Source organism: Sinohyriopsis cumingii, chromosome 8 (assembly GCF_028554795.1).
Source record: "Sinohyriopsis cumingii isolate HCF-2022 chromosome 8, ASM2855479v2, whole genome shotgun sequence".
In the NCBI taxonomy this organism is placed as follows: domain Eukaryota; kingdom Metazoa; phylum Mollusca; class Bivalvia; order Unionida; family Unionidae; genus Sinohyriopsis; species Sinohyriopsis cumingii.
In genome coordinates, this window is record NC_142968.1 from 74195677 (window position 1) to 74213582 (window position 17906).

General features: G+C 37.1%; 1 protein-coding gene across 1 annotated transcript in view; it reads right to left on the reverse strand.

The window, feature by feature from the left end:
• Positions 1-1871: 1871 nt before the first annotated feature.
• Positions 1872-17906, reverse strand: part of LOC149793819 (uncharacterized) — a 45335-nt gene continuing 29300 nt past the window's right edge. The window contains exons 6-12 of the mRNA XM_089966468.1: positions 13953-14044; positions 10807-10881; positions 9728-9827; positions 6734-6918; positions 3992-4142; positions 2712-2833; positions 1872-2154 (exon numbers count right to left, since the gene is read on the reverse strand). Of these exons, the coding sequence (XP_089822594.1) occupies positions 2002-2154; positions 2712-2833; positions 3992-4142; positions 6734-6918; positions 9728-9827; positions 10807-10881; positions 13953-14044 (878 nt within the window). The 3' untranslated portion in view covers positions 1872-2001. The remainder of the gene's footprint in view (positions 2155-2711; positions 2834-3991; positions 4143-6733; positions 6919-9727; positions 9828-10806; positions 10882-13952; positions 14045-17906) is intronic.

A 17906-nucleotide genomic window follows, 5' to 3' on the forward strand; every position in this document is an offset into this window, starting at 1 on the left:
ATCTGGTTCTCTAAGATTGAAACAGTTACCGCCTATCGGCCATATTTTATGGAGTTAATTATAACATTTTTGGTCTGGTTCCATAACTAATTCTCTACGATTGTAACGTAGTCAAGAAGTTAAGATACCAAACTACTATTCTTGGAAGAATCTGGACCATGGAAAATTTGGTATTCTGGCTATTTAAAATTCTTAATGCATTGGTTCATAATTCATGTCGATTAGAGATAATCACCATTTGCGAATATCAACCAAGCTCAATGTAGATCTACTTTATCATCTTTCTCCTCCTCCTATGCATTCTCCACAACTTTCGTATCATTATAATCATCAAGTGACAGGACAGGTAATGAAAATGTCCGTAAACAACCATCCAGTGTACGCGAAGAATAATATAGAGCTAGCTTCGTACAAGCCTTTGAACTTATTGCACGTGCATTACAGCGCCTTGAAAAGGGTCGGTTAATTTTTTAAAGTACACTTTAATACACAACGAGGATAGGAATATAGTAATGAATATAGGAAGATCGTTTATAAAATAACTCAAGAGCAACCTTAAAATGAAATTACTAATTAAGTTATAGCGTGTCTTTTTATCTTTTACTTTTTTAATGGCAGCTTAAAAACTATTTATCCTTCTGTCAAAGCGTTTAACTTAGATAAAGAGGGTACGAAAAGCTGAAAAACACAAGAATAAGACAGCTTTTTTTGCAAAATTCTCCTTTGAAGATAGAGTTTGAATTCATAAAGTGAATTGATTATTGCCATTTCTGCATATGTAACTCTTTTTAGAACTAAAATTTGCAATGTTTATAAATGTAACAATACATTAAAGATTCAGCCTTATCGGAAAATACGGAATGTGTTGACGAAGCCGAGGACAGTTGGTAGCAAAACATAACATCCCTTCTACTATTTGTGACGATATATGTTTTATCCTGCATTGACTATCCCCTTTCGCTACATACTATTTCTGAAGAACAATACACAATAAGTGTTAGCAATACACGTTCTAAGTTCTTGAAGAGAGTGTATGGAATACACGTTCTAAAGTCTTGAAGAAAGATAAGTTCATGAATCGGAGCTACAACATCTCGTTTACCACAGACATGAAAATGGCTTCATCGAACATTTAGAAACGTTCTTCGTCCTACTAAAAACTTTTGAACTATATTCACACAAGCAACTATCGATTTTATCCATTTGTGTTTGTCAGCTCATATTCAGCAGCGAATAACTTGGGTAACTTATATCAGTCAATTACTCAGTAAATATGGGTTGGTGTTGTTTGGACATGAAAGAATATTTGCGATATTGATTAATTTATGTATTGCACAAATTAGGCACTGATTAATGGGTTATGACTTGGAATAGTGGCTCGAGGAAGTAAGGTGATCATCCCATTTCAAGAATTATAGGAATTGGAAAGCTACATATATGCTGTGGAAAACAACTAAATAAGACGGTTGTACACTCTCTTTAAATTAGGAGAACTTTCTATTAATATAGTTTAAGCAAACACTAAAATGTCGGCAGAGCTTGTTGATCATGATATTTATGATCCAGTGGCAACACTGAAGATGAATTCCAGTTTCACTGTATATTAAATTTCTAAAGATATGTTTTTCAAAGCACTATTACGAATACCACTCGTACGAAATATTTTTTAATTTTCGTTGTAATAAATCGTAGCTAGTCAGAAGAAGAAAACAGAACAGTTTATATAATGTGCCTTCAAGCTAACGGGAAATAAGGAAATAATTTGAAAAGTTTGAAATAATGTTTATTCTGTTATATATATATATATATATATATATATATATATATATATATATATATATATATATATATATATATATATATATGCGATATTATGTCTGAATAGCGTATAGTAGACTACGATAAGGCTTAAGTGTTTCCACCCTAATTCTATGCATTTACATTCGTCCTTGTTTAATTCCGTATTTGAGCCAATATCTTAAGCAATATATCCATCCTTCACTACAGCTGAATGAACTGTCTATCAACACCCAGGCTGTTCCTGGCAATACACGTCCATGTACCACTGTGTAGGGCGGGCTGGAAATTATTAATTCGAACAGATGTCGAGTCTAGATATGATGCGGAAATCGGCATATACGACAGCCCCATCGTCTGAAATTTATTTGATGAAAAGAAACATATTTATTAAAGAAGTGGATACATTTGCATAGTTATTTCTGAAGACACGTTTTTATAATATTACCCAGATGGATAAAATAAAATAACAAGAGCACACAACATGTATACTTTTAATTTTTTTTGTAGGAAGTATAAATATCTCCATGTACGTCATATGTACAGAAAGTTGAACACTTTTATCCAAATGAGACATGACATATCACGAAACTAAGTTAGTATTTAGACCATTGTAAAAGGCAAATTACATTTTTATTACATTTATCGATGTTGATGAAAACAAAGCAATAGTGCCAGCAGTTATCAATACTAAATTTGTGAGAGAATATAAATCTATTTGTCCGTTATTTTGGCGAAAGAGTTTCAAAATATTTATATAGATTTCACACAGCATCATAGGCAGGGAAATATATAGTTAGATACTTACAACAAGGCAATTAATTTTTTTTTTCTAAATTAGTGAGCAAGATATCATTCCTTTCATAATATATAGTAATCAGGCACTGACGCGTGTACTTATCTATCATACTCACATCCGTATAACTCCAGTAGATAGATGGGTCTGGATACCCAGTAGCATCACAGTGGATATCCACTCTGTGTCCAATCTGTGGATGGTTAGGCGAAACCAACACTGACGTAACATGAGCCTTTTCTGTTAACATAATGAATATCTATGTATTGACGAAATATTAGTCTGTACGGTGAAATAGTTCCTGTGATATTTTCCTCACACGATGATTTGATTGCAAAATAAACTGAACCAAACGGAATGTACATTTGTTAAATTAAAACTTATTACAATGACACGGTGGTATGTGTCTACATTTTTATTGATTATAATAAAATATTTGACGACATGATTTGCATCTAAGCGATATAGCTCGAAATATACTGCCTGGGTACGACAGCAATCGATAGTAATACTTAAAGATTTCACTACAGTTTCTTCCCTCAACAGTTAGGGCTTAGAACTGTTCTCACCCCAACCACCAGGGCTTAGTATCATCCTCGATTTGAACTGAAACAAATGATCAACTGGTTTATATTTTGAATCATTCTCAATTGTACGACAAGTACTTTATAGTCTTTTGACGAATTCAATACATTACTTTTTGTGTACTGAATTATAGTATAGGCCGATATTATTATTGGGAATAATATAATTTAAGAAATTTAATCTCTCAAACGCAGATCCTTGTCAAATATAGATGGGCAGAAAATATTTCACGTTTGCTTAATTCATGCCTAGACTATATTTTCCTTTAATTAAAATGGAATGAAAGATATTAATTTTGAATTTAATGTGAGGAAAAAATGAATATTTTCAGAATGTGCATTCTTCCAAGTAATTCTTGGCTAGTACTTACACGAATAAAGTTTAAAGACACAACAAATCGACATGGTTTCTTAGCAGGCCCTGCGGATTCTTAAAAAGTTCAGTACGGTTCGATATTCTACAATTATAGGGTGTTTCTAATATGAAGTCTTTATGAAACGGAACGACATAATGACTGAAGAAAATTTGAAGTTCAACTCTACAAAGTAGAATAGTTCCTTATAAAATGTTTTATTCACCAAACCAGATAATCATATTTATTTGATTAGATCATTTAGCATCGAACTGTGCAATGTTGTTTCATGTGAATAGAGAGTGAAACTACTAATAATGAGTCATACCAGTTCATACAAGTAAATAACGACACTATAGCTTGCTATGTTTCTTTATATTAGGTTAGATGACAATGCATGAACTAACACAATATCTCAAACAGAAGGTTGCCGTCACGAATGAAAACGTAAAACAAATTACCTGGTATGATGGTTACATTTGTCATACTAACTGCTTGAAGATCGTTCTTGTTTATTACACAAGTGAATGTTCCGACATTTGATGAGTTAGCACCGATTATAGCAAGATGGTTTCCACCAATGATTGACACTCCATACGGAAGCGACTTGCTCTGAAATTCAATTATTATATTTTGCAATATGTCCTCGTGCTCAGTGCTGAATTTAATTAATCTTAATAATGTCAAGCAGAACGAAAACATGAGAAACTATGTATTTGTGTGTGAGTGTGTTTGCCAATGAGTTTGCATACACATATTTCTAACATTTCATAAAGCTTTGTAGTCATAGACTAATTTCTGATCGAACACAGCAGACTGTAAGACGTTTGATAGAAATATGTTAGTGTTTGTAGCATCATTCTGAAAACGCGCTGTAAATTTGACAAACTTTCAGGGAGTTCAATTATGAAGAAAAAAAACATTGTGAAATTATACACATATTAAATTAAAATACACATTCTGTGACCCAAGTTGTTTTTCGAAAACAAATGAAACTTGCTGTTATGCGTGTAAAATCTTGATAATTTAGGACACCTAGCACTTGTAAAAATTATTGTCAGAAAGGAATGATTGGTGACATGAAATGTGATTCTTCACCACAACATCTAGATATGATATTAATTTGGAGTTTTACTGCAGAACAGGACAAGGATGTTAATCAGTGCTGAGGCAGATTGAGTAAGTGGCTTGCCGAGGGTTTGGATTGATACCGTGGTAGGACTTGAACCCGTAGCCTTTCGGTCATGATTTCAATGAGTTGAACACTGAGCAGCCGTGCCTACCGCCTTCATTAGTTACTGCTTACGGAATGGAGCAGGGCGCGGCAGGTCAATTCAACATTCCATCTCAACATGACACATACACAGACATATAGACGAGGGCACGTGTATGTGAAACTAACTAGCCAAGCAGACCTCAGAACTGAGTAAATCATTAGACTGAGTGTTTCTGTGACCTACGATTACCTGTATCAAAACAGCACTCACTTAAAAGGTAAACACAATAAACACTAAATATATATGAATTCATTTTAATGCATAGTTGAAAAAGAAGTAAAAAAAGGTATTTAGGGTTTTGTTCTTTCGCTTTTCTTCTGTGTTAATTGTTGTGTTTTGTGTTTGTTGTTTTCGTGAATATTTGCGTTAGACACCGATTCCGTATTTCCCTAATGCGGCAGGGCTAGCTGACGTTAGGTTTTGCGCTGTATGTTGTATTTTTCGTTGTTTCAAATATGAAACCAGTCTCTGATAAACGTAATCTACAGCGCTGCATTTCTTTCTTGTTTCAGTGCTAACACGTTTGCTTCTTTGACAGCTATCTGCGAATGTGCCGTGTGCATTTGTATTTATAGACTATCGCTCACATCACGTGGCCTTAACTAGCCAATTGATGATTGTCCGCCTCAGGGCTAGCTGTGGCAGTAACGAAGACAAAATGGCTTTGAAGACAAACGTAAGACATAATTAAGTTGTCCTCTTAATATCCGTGACCTGTAGTTAGGAACAGAAACATTAGTACTCCAAGATCAAATGTACTAAAATGTCAGCTGCAATGACATTTTCAAATGTTTTCTGAACACACATTTACAGCATGCACACGCGTCACCTATTCGATAGATTACGCTTTATGCCAAAGTGTTATTGTCTTGGATTGTTGGGAGCGGGTGTAAAGAAGTACGATATGGAATGTGCATATGCAGTTGTGTTGGCTGAGTAAGTTTAGGACAATATAATCTGTCTAGTTGTCTCTGCCCCTTTAAGGGATTGTGATATCATAATTTAGAGGTTACAATTTCACGATACTGAACCGCTTCGGTGGCCTAGTGGTTAGAGCGTCCGCCTCGGATGCGGGAGGTCGTGAGTTGGATCATACCAGAGACTTACAAAAATGGTACCAACAGCTGCCTCGCTTCGCGTTCAGCATTAAGAGGTTAGTGTTAGGATTGGTCGACCTGGTGCCAGGATAATGTGACTGGGTGGGACATCATGCTACATGTATGTGGCATGATGCCCCAGTGCTAGACATTAATATAAACTGCCACATTGCAGACATCGAATCGATATGACTGAGAAATTGTTAAAGATACGTTAAAAATCTAACTCACATCACATCACTTCCATACTGAATGACAATGAAGACATAAAATACATCAAAGTAAACAAGAGATGAGGGAGGGGGACTCGAAGCCAGGTTATTACTACTCTGTATCATATTTTACATAACAATTGCCGTAATTTGTGCGTTGAGGAAACAGTCTTACAAGATGATATATATGTCTCGCATACACAACCAATGTGCAGATCAGAATATTGTCTTATCCTCGCCATATACGCACGATCCAGTCTAATAGCTTAGCATCATATTGTTGTGTCCAAACAGCATGTTAGTCTGAAATCAAAACACTGATTAGGCCATTTATGGCATGTTGTAAAACGAGCTATAAAATTCTGTTTAACAGCGATACTTATGCATTTTATGTTTATGTAGGTACCCAGTCAAGCGAAGTACTCTTCAAGGTAATAAGATGGTTGTGTTCCTCGCACTGATGCAGTTATATAATTGTATTCTGCTTATACACGGTAAGCATATCGGCAGCATCATAAATGTAGTTTTGAACTGTATCATATGAATTTAAATTCATTTTCTTAAATTGGTTTTAGCAAGAGCGTTTGTGTTTACAAATGAATAAATAATTTCCATACTCCCTGATAAAGCCATGTATAGGTTACTCCCAGTTCGTTGGAATTACATGCTAAAATTGTATCGGCGTTAAGGTTGATCGTCAACTGTCCAGATATATGTGGAGGTAGAAGGGGCTGTATTGTGGTTGTTGGCAAGGTTGTGTGAGCTTGGGCCGGAATTTTAGTTGTTTGCAAGTGCATGACAGCTGTAATAGAATTATAATTTATGTAATTGCAGATTGTGACGATCAAGTTAGTGATGAACCTGATAATCCGTCTGTACTAGATATCGTTTCAGGTCCTGAAATAGTTGTGTCTGTTCCGAGTAGGAAATAATGGTCATAGATGAAGTCTAAGTCTACGGTCAAGTTGTGTTCAGTTTTCGTAAGTTAATAATAATAATAATAATAATAATAATAATGTGTTCACTGTTCCATGATACATATCAATTCATGATACGGTACAAAAAGATGTTTAAGAAAAGGTTATGCATGCAAGCAATCAACTATTATATATTGTTTCTGTCTGGATGAAATGCAAATGTTTATTACACAGTAATCACACAGTACAGAGCAAAGAAAACCCAACGCATGCATGGAGCAAACTGACGCATGCAGGTAGAGTGAAAACCAGATGATGAAAATCCCACATTCACTAGAATCTTGAGTCCGGATAAAACACGAAAAGATACAGAAAAGAGAAATTTTCAAGGGTGGGGAAAGAATTTGGCTGAGAATGTAAATTAGGAAACACGTATGAAACGGCCAAAGCTTTGGCATTCCCAATCGCCAGCTACGTAGCCAGGGGTTAGACCAATAAAAGGGTTAGAAGATATCGAAGAGTGGATGTTAACAAACTATACCCTGTCTGGAATATCGGAGGTAAACGGCTGATAAGTGCCAGAACTGTTCTGATGCAGACACGAGTAGCTATGGACAGAATACCATGGAAAGAGATGAAGAGTTTGTATATGTAGCATTTATCCAGGCGGATGATCATTCCAAATGAGAACGAAGCAACGAATTATTTTCAACCGGGCAGATGCGAGGAGTGAACAACATAATTAAAGGAAAGAGATACATACTAACAATTTGAAAAGTACGCAGTAAAACAGATTAGTCATATGTAGATGGATGAAGAAATAATCAACCAATGGTAATCAAGAGAAAACAAGTACATGAAGGTACAATCAAGAAGTCTAACTATTGTGACGAATGTGGAGATGTGGAGGGAAAAGTTTGAGAATCAGTCACATAATCAGTGAATGCAATAAGCTAGACAAAAGTGATGCTTGAATAGGGATCTGCGTGTACTCATGCCCGGAAATAGTGATTCCATCAGGGAAGATCCAACGCTTGGTGTCAAGAGTATGCAAACTTGTATTAGTACAGTCGTACACACCAATCACAAGTTTAATTGATCGGATCAGATTTGCTATGTGTGCGAGTCCAGGTAGTTGCAGTAAGCGTTCCACATACATTCTTCCCTGAGATCCGATTGCACAATCACACGTGAAACTCCTTTGTTGTGTTGATATTTGGAGTTGACAACCGCTTTGAATACGTCTTAGGGCGCAATTCAACGTAATAAGCGAGCACTTAGTTTTGCATATGCCAACCACCTTTTATTTTCGTTACTAAACAGAAGATGATCTTTTGGAAACTCGCTGGTGTCAAATTCATTTATCATGGCTGCCTTAGCCATGTCTGCTTATACGTCGTAGGTAGTTACATACAATAACAAAAAATCAGTGTCCGTATATAGCTTTTTTTACATTGTAGCCGTGCCGCGACTTTATAAACTTCATACGTCTAGATCATGGAGAGATCTAACTCAGATGTGCAAACACATATCGGCTGTGTAAGCTTTAGTTTCGAGGTTTTAATATGCATGGATATGCGTCCACCGTCATATATTTTGCGTGTCTCCAACGCCGGATCCACGATGAGCCCCCAAACATTATATTGCTCGTGTTCCCAGACAAGGTCTCCCCTAATCCGTTTTCATACATTTTCCATAGTCTTGTCGAACAAGGCATTGCTCATGTGTTTGAAAAAGTCATATTCTATCTCGTTGGTTGCCGCCGTACTGTATGCCCTCTGGTGTACCTGTAACACTCAATGGACTTTGCATATACTCATACGAAGCAGCAGATCCAGAATACAGTTTCGTACGCGTACTAACGTATACTAATTACTTGCATCGAGTCCAAAAATTTGGTTGGATACTATCATTCCCGCATAAGAGATGCTCATACGCAATTCGTTCAAAATAACATACACATCAATATGTGTACGTTTCCCGCAATATATTCTTACACACAGGCTGCTACAATAAATACGAAATATATACTGCCATAAAATTTAATATGTTATACACAGTATAGTAGTGCTAACAAATCCTCTTCCTGCAAGAGACGTTTCGTCTCACATAAAAGAAATCTCTACATATTTAGTATAGTTTCGTCTCACAGAAAATTAATCTCCACATAGGTAGCATAGTCATAATTAATAATATTGGCCTGACTGAAACGCTCATATGTGCATATGTAGTGCATGTAATAATGATCTTTTTGTTCACCACACAAGCATTGCTTCAAATCATGACAATGGTCAGACGATAATGGACAAGTAGTATGAAAACAGCGGTTTGTTTCATTATTGATGTAGGAAGAAGTCTTCTATCCACTATAACTTTACTTTGGCATGGGCTCCTCATGGTAACCCTCGCACATGGGCTTGCAAGCGTGTACTTGTGATCTGATGACAAAATCATGGGGTCTAGAAGGGTTTCACGTAAATAAGAAACACAAATCGAAAATTGTTCTCAGACTTCTCACTTGTAACTTTAATTACGATTTACGTTGACATACCAGTCACTTTAATTTAGTGACATAACACGGCATTAATGACTTGAGCAAACATGTGCATGAGCAAGCAGTACACACAAAGGAAGAAGATGAAAATCTGCTTGATATGTATGTATGTATGTATGTATTTAAAATGGCATACTGACCTGTCCAGTTGTTTCCACACTTGTATAAGTTACACATGGGTGTATCACAGCACTCAAAGCACTGATTGATAAATGGTGCATTTGCAATACCCTGGCATTGCTGTAAACATGATTGTAATACCTGCATTATAGTCACCTATTTTATATTTCAACCTCGCTTTAATAAACCGAGACTATGACATTGTTTTTGATGAAAAGAAATAAAATGAAATTATAATCCCAAAAGTGATAAATATACAGACATACACTACTTCAAACGAGGCAGGATGATAAATACTTGCCATGTATTGGCTGTAGTTTTTTAAGCTTTATTATTGCACAAGTCTGGAGGACTTAAACCGGTTAACATACATTTATTACAATGTTTTCTTTAAGAAACATACGATATAAGGATCTCACTGGTTATTTCTCATTTACATTATTCGCACATCTCTAAACTTGTTCATTATTACATTCATAGAGCTATCAGCAAAAACCAGTATGTTAAATACATAACATCTAAGAAAAAGATAGAAGATAAATGCTCATATGTCAAATGAAAAAGAAAATATCAAACTGCAACACTTATCAAATATTTTGGTACGCATGCATAATATAATGCACAGTAATAAAACAGTATTGTACATATTGTATTAGGAAAATGAAGCTAAACGTGTTACAAGGACGTTTATGTACATCATTACAATTCAAATTAACCAATTTTTATCGCAGACATAGGTTTATTCTTACATGAGATATAAGTACATACATACATCAGCAACTGCGTAAATATGTGCCTGTAGATTCACCTACAAACCTGTCTACCTATTAATCTACCTGCTTGAATACTTATCTATGTAACATCCTACCTGTCTCCCATCCTACCTACCTGCATACCTACCTACCTTCCCACCCACATACATACATACATACGTACATACATACATAGCTACCTACCTACCTACCTACCTACCTACATACATACATACATTGATACATACATACATACATACATACGTATAGCTGACGTTTGCACATTTATACAAGTTTAGTGAGCACATTAAATCCATTACGAGGGTAGGCTTCAATTTTGTACGTACCAGTATTCCAAGACAACCAGTTTCAACACGTGACGTGCTATCAGCATGGTTCAATGTTCTGTGAGCGAAACACATCTGTGGGAAAAGTTTGGATTAGATTACAACAATGAAAGAATGACATAAACGGACAGAAAATGGTCTTTTGGACCTATATATTATCAAGATATACCCATAAAATGTAATCTCACAAAATAATAATTTGAAAGAGGACAGCAATTTTATTTAAAAATGTATCTGTAACATCCATGACAGGTTGAATCTGTTTTTACGAAGACACTACGATATAATGGCATGTTATTTTTTTCCAATGCCGGAAGCTATCACCATATTCAGGTTAATTTTTTTTCTTCTCAGAACAACCTCAACTATGTATGTATGTATGTATGTATGTATGTATGTATGTATGTATGTATGTATGTTTGTATGTATGCATGTATGTATGTATGTGTGTGTGTGTATGTATGTATGTATGCATGCATGCATTCATGCATACATGCATGCACGCACGTACGCACGCATGTAGGTAGGTAGGTATGCATGTAGGTACGTACTTATGTATATGTTTGTCTGTAGTGTTTCTACCGCTGGTGTAGGGGTTCCGCCATCCGCGGTTGGCCAGGGAATGATGGAGTAGGCAATTGTTAGGGCACCATTTCTAGTCCCTTCCTCATGCCATGGAAGTGAGCAGATGAATCCTAAAAGGGCTGCTCAGTCCCTCAGGGGGCAGCCGAACTCCATTGCTGATCGGGGTCAGTGAAAAACGACCATATGGCCTGAGCCGTCTATGTGCAGATTTGCGGCAACGGCTGCCAGTGTACCCACACCTGTCGCTTAGTCGCTTGTCCGTCGCCACATGACGTTGGGAAGAAGGATTACCAAGTGACTTGCGCGTTGACTTTGTTTAAAGTGAGGAAGAGTTGCGAGTCGTCAACCTCACTCTCTCGTCCAAGACATCTGGATCCAGTGGCAAGACAAGGTCAAGACGGCTGGAGATGGAATCCGATGCAGTGGATGACCAGGACTATCAACCAGCCTCGTCCTGCTCTTTCTGCTCCTCAGCGCGTTGCTGCGAATCGCCTTTCTGGCCGTTGAACTAGCTACTGGTTTCTTCCTCGCAGTCTGCCGAATCCAATCTTCACATGTTTGGGTAGGCATGCCCTTACTCACTGAAGGTTAAAACGCGTTGGCTACCCTCACCTGGTTAAGCTCACCAGTCGAAGCGGTTTACTGGTGTGTGTGTTATAGCTTCTTGGAGCCATAGGTGAGAGCTGGGTGAATGTGGGGACCAAAGGTGAGCGAGTTACCTCAAAGTAGGCACGACTGTTCACCCACCAGAGGTTCTTCCCCTCCAATACACTCCCGTACACTGGAGTAGGTTTTGCAGTGACAAAATATTTTATTAACAAGCTAGCTGGACTTTTAAAGGATGTGAATGACAGGCTTATGACTATGAAACTCCCACTAACGAATGGAAGAAAGTATGTCAGGATCATCAGTGCCTACGCTCCAACCATAGCCTATACAGGCGAAACAAAGGACGAATTTTATGACGATCTCCACCCAGTCATAACCTCTGTTCCCAAATCTGATAAGCTCATCATCCTTGGAGACCTCAATGCATGAGTTGGCTCTGAGAACATCTCCTTGGAAGGCGTTATTGGAAAGTATGGTGTCGGCTGCTGCAACAGCATTGGTCTTCCGTTGCTTTAGTCCTGCGCAGAGCGTGAACTGCTCATCATCGAAACTGTAATACGCTTCCCTAGCCGCAGCACGACGACATGGATACATCCCCGATCTAAGTACTAGCATCTCAATGACTTCGTGATAGTCAGGAAGAGTGATAGGCAGAATATACAGGTGACTAAGTCCTTGGTGTGGTGTAGAATGTTGGACTGGTCACCGCCTTGTAGTCTCCAAGCTAAACACCTGTTTCCATCCTAAAATTCACCCGCAAGGCAAGATGATTACAAAACGACTGAACATCGGCAAGCTGAAGAACTCGAACTCCGAATCGACCTTTGTCAGCATTCTAGAAAACCATCTTCAGTTCACCCCTCTGGACACCCGAATGTGGAGGCAGCCTGTGCGACCCTTAGAGAGCTTGTCTACAACACCGCCACAGAGATCATAGGGTCTTCCCCCAGAAAGCACAAGGATTGGTTTGAGGAGAATTGCGAAAACATCAAGCAACTGTTGGATGAAACACATCGCCTCCACAAAGCATACCTAAATAATCCAAAGTCAAAGTTAAAGAAAGATGCCTTCAGTATCATCTGCAAGACTGTTCAACAGAAACTTTGGCAAGACAGGATCCTGGATACTGAGATCCTTGTCCAAGCAAGCCTTCCCAGTATCTAAACCATCTTGATGCAATCACAGTTGTGATAGGCAGGCCGTGTAGCTCGCATGCTATACCACCGGCTTCCAAAAAAAAAAAAACGCTTTTAGGACGCGCTTGAACAAGGAAAACGAAACAAAGCAGGCCAGAGAAAACGATACAAGGACACCCTAAAGACGTCATTGAAGAACTTTGACATTATCCATCACACGTGGGAGCAGACGGCCCAGTAGAGGGTTGTGTGGCGCTCTTCCATCAATAAAAGCGCTGCAGCTTGCGAGGCCAACATAACAGCCTCAGCAGAACAACAGAGCCAGGCCATGAAATCTCAAGCCAGTAACCCCACGATCAGCGTTGCTGCCATCCAATGTCCACAATGCCACCTAAGATTTAGGGCGCACGTCGGCCTCACGGCCACCTACTCACCCACATACAATTTGTTCCCGATAAAACACAGGATGACTAATGTAGTCCAAGTTGATGGACGAATTACACGCATGTATGCTTGCATGTATGTATGTATGTATGTATGTATGTATGTATGTATGTATGTATGTATGTATGTATATATATATGTATGTATGTTCGTATGCAGGTAGGTAGGCAGGTAAGAATGTAGGCAGATAGGTGGGTGGCTAGGTATGTAGGTAGGTGTGTATGTATATATATATGTATCTAAGTTTGTAGGTATGCAGGATTATACATATAGGTAGGTTTGTAGGATTAGAGCTAATGTTGTTATGTATGGTGTGTCTGTATGTATGCATATATGCATATATAAGGGAATATGGTTCGTGTTTTTACATACATGATCGACATCACACTCTTTGATGCGATCGCAATCGGCGAGATGCACAGTCAGTTGGTTACAGCTTAAACATCGTAAGGATCTTGGAGTAGCTTTAAAAGAAAACACAATTTATGACCACCGTTTGATCGCCAGAAACATCAAATAGATAACAACCTCAAAAGAAGGACAATGTGAGTATTTTTACACACGTGTACGTTAGCTGTAGAGTCGCAATTAAGATTTTATGTTCAGTTTTTGCAACACTGCTATATCTGGATTCGTGCAAATGCGTGAGTGGACGCAACTTGATGAACACAACACCCTTGTTTCAAAAGTAATTGACTGTGGCCTATTCTGTCTAAAGTAATCAGACTACTGTCTGTACGCATATATATTAGTATCAGAATACAACTAAAGTCGGTAACTGTCACCTATATTTAACATTTTTTCTGATGTTATTTGTTTATCTTTGACCACATAGGTTTTGGAACACTAAATACATGTGCTCATATGAAATTCTAGAACAAGGACAATTATATAAAAATGTATTCAGATTTCCAAAACCGGAGTGATATTTCTTGTTTCTACAAGGAACTATAGACTCCAGAACTCCAGGTTACAGCATACATCATCGTCTTCCATCCTGGATTCTACCACGGGACTCGAACTTGAAATCATTAGAACATATTATTATTAGGACTTCTAAAATTTTATTCGTGGATTATTCTTGGATTATTTTTGGATTTGAGTCTTAAAGCCATAAGTTCATATTTTTTCAATTTTATAGAATTTGTCCAGGGAAATAAATTCTTGTATTTTTAAAGATTATTGTTTTCACTCTTTCTTGTGTTACTGTTTATTCGAGCCTAAACACGTAACATAAGAGTGTTCTACCTAGAAGAATAAGTCTTATTTTATGACGCATCCTAATCAGTACTCCACCCTCATCCCTCAATAGGTCAATGTGACCGATATTTCATACTTCACTGACCTGGATCTAATTCTTATATTATAAAGATGTTTCTGGAGCACTGTTGATACTAGAGTTATTAAACTAGACTATCGTATGCTTAATGTTATTAATACCACATCACCTCTTTTCCTACTGTTACGTCATATGACTTTAATAACGTAGAAAGAAAAAGCAAACACCACACAAGCATTATATAATCCAAAATATAAACTTATGTCCGTACAATACAAAGACAAAGTAAAAGAATTAAAAATAACTTATACATGTTGTTGTTGTGGGATTTAACACACGATAGGCCATACGTGGCGGCCAGTATTAATGGTGGAGGAAGAACCCCGGAAATCACCGGAAAGAACCAGCGACCCTCGAGAAGCTACTGGCATTTCTCACATACCCACAATGACCGAATCCGAGACTCGAACCTACGCAGACAGAGGTGAGATGGCAGTGATCTGTAACGGAGAGCGCTTTAAACCACTCGGCCACTCGGGGCCCCTAACTTATAGTATGGTATGAATTTCTATTATTTTATAAATGAACTATTAGTTCGACAGTAATCCGGAAACCTTAAAAATAATTCCGAATGAAAGCTTTATTGTGCTTATGTGGTAGCACCACACACACAACACTGTTCTAATATCCAAAAGTTTTACTTGTTCAATGTAAATCCAATGAAATTTTAATATCACTAGTGTCCTTGATTGTTTCACGGTAATAATATACAAGTCCTTGAATCATTTCACATTAATCCAGTAAGGTACTTTCGGTTTAGAATTAATGTTGTAGCTCTGTAATTCTAACGAATAAACAAATAAATAAATCTAGATGCTCGTGTAACTCTTGCAAACCTGAAATATAGACATATAATGAGAACGCTGTGTTTTTGACTTCCTTAAAATAAGCACGTCATGCGTAGCAAATAAACAATTGAACATTTCTAGAAAAGATTTCAGCCAATAAAATTATTTTATATTGCAAAATAATATGGTAGTAAACACTTGGCTTTATTATATTTTACATCTTCTCCAGCTGGGGTAGTCTTACCTATCCAGTGTACATATGGAATCCCTAGATCACATTGTGTTATTCCGACCTCCATTCAACTAATTCATGGTCTATTTAGGTATAGGAAAGATGTTGACGTCAACTTGGCCATTCGACCTTGCATTACGAATGGAAATAGTGCATACATTTATTCTTCTTATAGTACAAACCAGTCATAGGATTAAATAATTAAAAATCTCATTAACCAAAATAACTCTATAATATAAAAGTAATATAGGCAATATAGATAGCCGCAGCACTATATACAGACTGTTATATAACTGGAATCAGGGCCCAAAGTGAGAAACAGGAAAAAGGACAGCACTGACCCATGTTCACATATTTCCGTCAAACTTTATATTTTAACTGTCTATGCAGAACCTCAATAAATTGGATAACAGAGTACATCTCTATTAATTTCGTACCCTTACAACATGACCTATATTTTCCATTTCCTGGATACAAAAGTTTTACGTTTATCACAAGACCATTGTTTTATTGCATTCTATATACATTATGTTCTTAATAGAATTATGATTCTTGAAAAGCACTACAACCTTTTTTTTAAAAGAGGCCTCTGTTGCCCATATTTAATGGTTCATTGAATTTGTTGAAATTTGGAGTTATAGGTCATATATGAATTGTTTATGTTAGAATCATGAGACCCAGTAATTGGTTGTATCACTGTTGTGACTAATCTTTCGTGTTTAATGAACATAGATTACGTATTTGTATTTAGCTCAGGATCAACTAGAGTTTTCCTGGTGTTACGTATGTCTAATTTAATTCATATTTATTTTAATTTAATTGTTTGTCAGTTTTAAAGTTTTTATTCCATTATTTGCTATTATAATGTAAATTTATTCACTGGAGATGATATTTTTCTAGAAAATTGGTGGACCTGAATCATTCTTTTCATAAACACCAGGTGTTGGCCTGAATGCTGACCTTGATTCAAAATTAGTAAAACAAGTTCTATTTTTATTTTAAAATGATTGGTGGTTATCAAGGTCATGATGGGGCTTTGGGTTTAAGATGTAGACAACTTTGTTTATTTTTTTATTTCTTAGAGCAAATTATTGGTCTAATCAAGGCCATATTCTGTGTAAGTGATATAAACATGATCACGTGACCCCCTTCTGATTTCGCAACTTGGGGGAATTTCGAAACTGCGTCTTATAGTACAATATAACCTTTGTTTTAGAGAGAGATCTCTCAGGATGGGACTTTTTCTACTGATTTCAAGTTATTTTGTTGTAGCCAGATTTAAGTCATAATTTTCTTCAGATTAGTTGGATTTCAAAAGGATTAATTCTTTTTTCTCTGGAAATATTTTGAGGAGTGCTCAAATAAAACTTTTGGAAAGACATTGGTTACAAATTTGATTTGGATTTCCAACACCGGAGTGCCATTATTTGTATTTCTACAAGGAACTGTAGATAAGCACAGTACTGACTACAACATACGTTAGCGTCATCCATCTTGGATTTTCCATCAGGATTCGACTTGAAATTATTAGAACTTTTGTTACCAGGACTTTTGCAAATTAATTAATGATTATTCTTAGATTATTTTTTGGATTTGATTCTTGAAACCGTAAGTTCTTCTCTTTTTTTATAGATACATGAAAGGCACAGTGCAGTACGATGGCTCAACATCTGACCCCTTTGACATCCGCAGTGGAGTTAAACAGGGCTGCGTCCTTGCCCCCACGCTCTTCGGCGTCTTCTTCGCAATCATGCTCAAGCACGCCTTTGGGACATCCACAGAAGGGATTTACCTGCACACGCGACCAGACGGCAGACTGTTCAACCTGGCACGACTGAAGGCAAAGAGCAAAGTACGTAAAGTAACCATCAGGGACATGCTCTTCGCTGACGATGTTGCTCTAGCCATCCACACAGAAGCTGAGCTTCAGCGCCTGATGGCCAGTTTTGCTAAAGCATGCGATGAGT